The 6,683-nt window shown below is 37.8% G+C and overlaps 1 protein-coding gene across 1 annotated transcript; it reads right to left on the bottom strand.

The window, feature by feature from the left end:
- Positions 1-1,162: 1,162 nt before the first annotated feature.
- On the bottom strand, positions 1,163-6,331 carry LOC104527402 (actin-related protein 6-like; the record flags this gene model as incomplete). Its single annotated transcript, XM_029085738.1, has 7 exons — positions 1,163-1,597; positions 2,649-2,727; positions 2,915-3,013; positions 3,689-3,745; positions 3,836-3,971; positions 4,765-4,888; positions 6,263-6,331. Coding segments are annotated over 7 exons (999 nt in total), but the record flags the coding sequence as incomplete, so codon positions are not given.
- Positions 6,332-6,683: the final 352 nt, after the last annotated feature.

Below are 6,683 nucleotides of genomic sequence, written 5' to 3'. Positions count from 1 at the left end.
TCCCAGTACCGACCCTTGAGGGGCTCCACTATACACAGGCCTCCAACTGGACTCTGTCCCACTGACCACAACTCTGACTTCTTCCTTTCAATCAATTCACAATCCACCTCACTACCTGAGCATCCAGTCTGCACTTCCTCAGTTTAGCAGTGAGGATGCTGTGGGAGACAGTGTCAAACGCTTTGCTGAAATCAAGATAGACCCCATCCACTGCTCTACCATCATCTATCCACCTGGTTATGTCATCATAAAAGGCTCTCAGGTTGGTTAAACATGACTTCCCCTTGGTAAAACCATTGACTGCTCCTAATGACCCTCTAATCCTTGATATGCCTAGAGATAGCACTGAGGATAAGTTGTTCCATCACCTTTTCAGGGATGGAGGTGAAGCTGACCAGTCTATAGTTACCTGGGTCCTCCTTCTTGCCCTTTTTGAAGACAGAAGTGACATTTGCCTTCCTCCAGTCCTCAGGTACCTCTCCTGTTCCCCATGACTTACCAAAGATGACAGAGAGTGGCCTAACAATGACTTCTGCCAGCTCGCTCAGCACCTGTAGGTGCACTCCATCAGGATCCATGGATTTATGGATGTCCAGATTGCTTAATTGATCCCTAACCCAGTCCTCATCAACCAAGGCAAACTCCCCTATTGTCCTGACTTCCTCTGGGGCCTCAGGGGAGGACAGTCTCCAGCAGTGTAGACAGAGACAAAGAGGGCATTCAGTAACTCCACCTTCTTTGTATCCTCTGTCACCAAAGCACCCACCCCATTCTGCAGTGGGCCCACACTGCCTCTTGTGTTACCTTTGTCTGCAGTGTATTTGAAGAAGCCCTTTTTGTTGTCCTTGACCTCTCTTGCAAGGTTTAATTCAAAGGAGGCCCTAGCTTTCCTAGTTGCCTCCCTACACCCTCTGACAACAGTCTTATATTCCTCCCAAGTGACCAGCCTCTCCTTCCATGATCTGTAGACCTTCTTCCTCCACTTGAGTTTGCCCAGCAGTTCCCTGTTTAACCGTGTGGGTCTCCTGGCTCCCTTCCTTGATTTCCTACACATTGGGACACTCTGATCTCGAGCTTGGAAGAAGTGGTCCTTGAATGTTAACCAACTATCATGGGCCCCTCTACCATCTAGCACTCTGTCCCATGGGACTTCCCCCAGCAATTACTTGAAAAGGCCAAAGTTGGCCCTGCTGAAGACCAGCGTTGTGATCCCACTTGGTATTCTGTTCCTACCACACAAGATCCTGAACTCCACCATCTTGTGGTTGCTGCAGCCAAGGCTGCTCTCAACCTTCACCACTTCAATCAGACCCTCCTTATTAGTGAGTAGAAGATCCAGCAGCACTCCTCTCCTAGTTGGCTCATCCACCATCTGCATCAAGAAGTTACCATCAGTGCACTGGAGGAACCTCCTGGACTGTGAATGGCTGGCTGTGTAGGCATTCCAGCTAATGCCTGGGTAGTTAAAATCCCCCATGAGAACCAGAGCCTGTAATTGGGGGGCTGCTGCCAGCTGTCTGTAGAAGGCCTCATCAACTTCCTCATCCTGATCATATGGCCTGTAATAGACACCCACAACAGTATCACTCATGCCAGCCTGCCCCTTGATTCGTACCCACAAACTCTCAACTCACTCTTCATCCACCCCTGGACAGAACTCAATCCATTCTAAGTGCTCTCTCACGTAAAGAGCAACTCCACCACCTCGCCTTGCTGGCCTGTCTTTCCTGAGAAGGACATAGCCATCCATGACCACATTCCAGTCATGTGAGCTGTCCCACCACGTCTCTGTAACTGCCACCAGACCATAACCCCTTGACCACACACAGATTTCTAACTCCTCCTGTTTGTTCCCCACGCTGCGTCTATTGCTGTACGGGCATTTCAGGGAGTGAGCTGGGCACAACGATTCCACCCTAGGGGGGTGGGAGGCCTCCTGCCCTTCATCAACACTACAACACTGCACCACTGGTGTGAACCCAGCTACAACCCCATCCCCCTTCGAACCTAGTTTAAAGCTCTATGAATGAGCCCTGCTGATATTCTATGTTAAATTGGATTATCAACAAATCTTTTAAGAATAATACATACTCTGGTATTAAATCTGAAGTGACTTTGCTCTCATCAACTGTTGTTTTGCCTGAAGCAAAATAAAACAGGTATGCACGAGAGTGGACTTAAAATATTGAGACTGCTTTTAAAACTGTGGCCAGCTCTATGGTAAATGAGATAAAATTGTTAAATTGTCAAATTGGTATGAAATCTTTTCAGGCTCTTCTGCAACATGACTGTGAATCTTCTATTAGGGTATTTAAATGAAATTCAGAGACACTTACAAAAACGTAACAAAGCAAACATTTTCCAACTTAACATTAAAAAAACCCCACAATGATTATATCAATAGGTTGTATGACAGAACACAAGCATAGAAAGCTTCAAGTATTAAATAATAGAACTTAAAATGCTATGTTGGAAAAATAGTATTTAATTTTCACCTCAACTTCCTAAAGAAAAATTTACCAATTAATGCATAGCACAGAAAGAAGTTACAATACAGCATTAGAAAAAACGAAGTCTTTTTAATCTCTCTACCAAACTTGTGCAGGGGAACATTTCAAAAAGTCCTTCAAAATCCATACTATCATTACCTTACAAAAGCCCTTTTTGATTGTGCTGAAGTCTGGCAAAACATAATCTACCATTACAGTATTTTCCTCTCCTTTCAATCTGAAAGAGAAGAATGTAAAAAACAACAGAATAAAGAACAAGTTTGAAATCCCAGCTATTTTATATTGACAAAGCTTCCTTTGTCTTAACTGGAAAATTTTCCAATTAAGAGCATAGTTTTATTTATTTGTACAAATACATTATTCAAAATTACCAACTTTTACATTTAGTACTATTGTATACATACTTGGCAATGTCCATGTCCTTGTAAAAGTCTTGAGAAACATAACACACATCTTCTTTCACTTGATTAATTACATGTGTTTCATCCATAACATGTAGCTGCCTATGAAAAACAAATAACAAAAACATAGAAGTTTGACAATAATTAAGTCTTAGCATTACTTGTCCAGTTTTATATTGGAGATGAGCAACCATAGTCTTCAAATTGCAGAAAGCTACTGTCTCAATATCTAAAACTTGTATTCAATTTACAAAAGCATTCCTGGCCTACTGGAGTTTAATATTTTCATATTTTGCAGTTCAATAAATACAAATATCTACCTGCATTTGCCCAATATTTTCATAACAACTATAGCCATAATCGTGCAATTAGTTCTACTAGCAAAGACTTTTACCTAGATAAAGTTCCAAGATAAAGGATCCTATTGAGTTTTATTTTTGGTATTGATAGAATTAGTTAGCAAATTGACTGATGAACTATAGAGACATCTCAGAAAATATGTGAGGACTTGTATAATTGTGAACACATAGGTAACCTCAGCAACTTCAAAAGTGCTGCCACTTTAAAAACTAACAGCCTAATTCTTCAAAGAGCTTAAGATCATCTTAATTCATCTTGAGCTTAAGCTCAAGGTGGCAGCTAGCAGATTATAAGAGACAAAAATTCCTTTCTCCTTTAAACAATATTTAATCTAAAATTCACAGAACTAGTAAGAATATCCCCACAACTTTCTAGGTCATTTCACCAGGTCCCAAGATGATGATCAGCATGCTTTACCTGTAAGAGATAATCTCCTTCAGATGGTTGGTTAAGAGTTTTCCTCCAACATTGATTCTACAGAAAAAGAGCAACACAAGGAATTCTGTCATTATTAACTTCAGGCATAGCAAACAATTCCTCTAGAAAATACATACTGCAGTTTACCTGATGATTGCCTCTTTCTTCTTTTTACTTCTACAGTAAGGTACAATGTGTGTAAAAGAGTATCCACTATCCACAATGATACAACATAGCTCAGATGGATTGTCCCGGAAATACCTGTGAGCACTAAGAGCTCCAGCTGAAATACAGAAAACTTCTTTCAATTCTTATATAAATATACACTTTTAGAATTTACACTGATATGAAAGTGTACTTGCTTCATATTTTAAATGCCTTTGGCAGGCTTCCAAGACCTCAATACATAATACTACAGCCAACACATTAATCAATTTTGACAGTGGATGAAATTAAGTATCATACATGACCCCATTTATTCAAGAATTTCAGTCCATGTTCAGTTTCCTCTCCTAAAGCCCAAGCAGACTTATCACACCACAATTTATCAAACTATCTAAAGGACTATCCTATGTCCAACTATCTCTCAGAAGGGTTGTGATGTTATTTACACACTCCCTGTAAGAGACAATACATTTCATGATTGTAATGCTGCATTTATTTGCTAATACAAAACAAAACTTAACAAAAAACCACCACCAAAACTCAAAAAAAACCCCAAAAGCTATCAAAGTCTTAATTAAATCTTTGGTAGACTTTCTCAAATGCTATCCTGTTTCAAAATCCATCCATTATCTCTGTCATCTTGACTCCTCTGGTTTCTTTTAATTATACCACTTTCTTAAGAGTTTCATGGTATGTAAGAATATAGCTGGAATTTCTTAGGAAAAAAAAAAAAAGTTCAATCCAATTAGAGTACATATAGTAGCATATTACTCAAGAGCCAGGAAGGAAATTAAGCAATTTCTTTACTATCTTTATATACACATGTGTGTGCATATGCACGTATTTATTTATTTCTTTTCAAGGTTAACCTTCAAAATATATAAATGCAAACTAGAAGTAGACAGACTCACCATTTACTCTAAGAACTGCTTGAAATTGATATTCCTCAAACAGGATTTCATTCATAGATTCTTGTATTGAACTGAAGTTAAAATAAGGTTCAGTAATAATAATATTGGTATCTACAAAATCCACCTATGAAAAATACATTAAGATTGTCATTACACAAAACTGAGAAATTAATACCATATTTTGCAGAAGTTGAAGATCAAAAGATCATGTAAATCTGAAGACGTGATTATCACTTGCTGTATCTGTTTGTAGAAGCTAAGCTTAGAAAGTTTTAATTTTTCTTTAAAGACTTCATGAGCAATTATACAACTTTATCAAACTAATGGGTAAAAACATAATAGAATGGAACACCTTCGTACATATTCTGCTCCTGTTACCATCCTTACAAACTGCAAGCCAACATTTTAAAGAGATACCCATAAAGGAACACTACAATACTAACGTAAGGTACTTGACACGAATCCTGTCAACTACAGAAAGGTAAGTCTCTTCAACAGCTCAGCACTTGAATCTCAAAATTACCTAACTAATAACCAAAGATGAAGTCCTGCACAAAGCAGAATCAATAATAAAACTCCCAGTGACCTCTAATGAGGCCAGCAAAAGATTGGGGACTTTCCCCATTTACTGATATCCAAGCTCCATTAGAGGGGACTTCAGAAAGATACTTCAATCATAACTGGATATGGCCCTAAATGTATTACCAGCTGTATCCCTCTGCAGTCTTCACTCATAAAAAAGAACCACAAGCAAATTCTCCTCAAAACACTGACTAAATTGAATCCAGTTCCAGAAATAAAATGAGAGCTAAGTATCAAAAGCCAGTACTGTATATTTTTATGTATGGAGACTAAGATATTTGGACGTGTCACTCATTCTCGGGACCATTCTGCCTCCCAGGTGTTACAAAAAACCAAAAACCTTCAGAGTATATAACAATACATTTTTTAAAAAGAAAAACAAAGAGAAGCCTTACTATACTTCTTGTGCTAAATCCAGTTTGTGTGATAAATAAGAAAAATTAAGTATCAAATATTTATATTTTATACATTCAATTTACTCCTAGGCAGAAAATGGTTAGCCAAAAATGGTTACTCAATGTGTATGTCTTTTGGCCTACTGACCTAGCTCATCACTCTCTTTAACATCAACAGCTTCTTGATCTCTAAACCACACTGTATCTGTCTATAATTATTATTTTTTACTAGCTTGAACTCTTAATTATAGTGATGTGAAATTCTTAACATATGTGAACTGAACTCAGTATGAACACAGACAAGAAGGAAAAATTTAAATATTTTTTAAATACTACACCAGAGCTCAAAGTAAAAATTTTCTCTGGTTTGCAAGAAAATAAATCCCTGTGATTTCTAACTGAAGGCACTTTCAAAGAGAACAGTAACCTCAACAGTTCTATTTAATATTTGATGTACTTACGTGAATACCATTAGTCAGTATTTAATGTACACAAAATCTGTAATTAAAAAAAGCTCTTACTTGATACATTTCTTTTCCAAAAAGATAATCCCAAACTTGTCTCTGGACATCCCAGTTCACCAAGTAACCCTATGGGAATTTAGAAAAAAAAATTACGCTATTTAGAAAATGAAATCATACTTAAAAAAAAATTGTTATAAATCAAAAAATATCAAGTGATTGATAGACTGATAAGAAATTTGAGAGTAAAAACATCGAAATTCACATTTCTATGCTAAGGAGTAAATATTACATAGGACAAAAAATGTTACAAATATTCCCTATCAACATGTTAGTTCCTACAAAAACAATGTAAATTGCGTTTCCTATATACATTACTCTCTCTGACAGAAACCTGTCAGTCTGACCTCGGTGCCAAGGAAGGTTACGGAGCAGATAATCTTGAGTGCCATCATGCAGCCCACACAGGACAACGAGGTGA

This window comes from Antrostomus carolinensis, unplaced genomic scaffold (genome assembly GCF_000700745.2).
Source record: "Antrostomus carolinensis isolate BGI_N321 unplaced genomic scaffold, ASM70074v2 scaffold4637, whole genome shotgun sequence".
NCBI lineage: Eukaryota > Metazoa > Chordata > Aves > Caprimulgiformes > Caprimulgidae > Antrostomus > Antrostomus carolinensis.
This window is presented reverse-complemented; position numbering and strand designations above follow the sequence as displayed.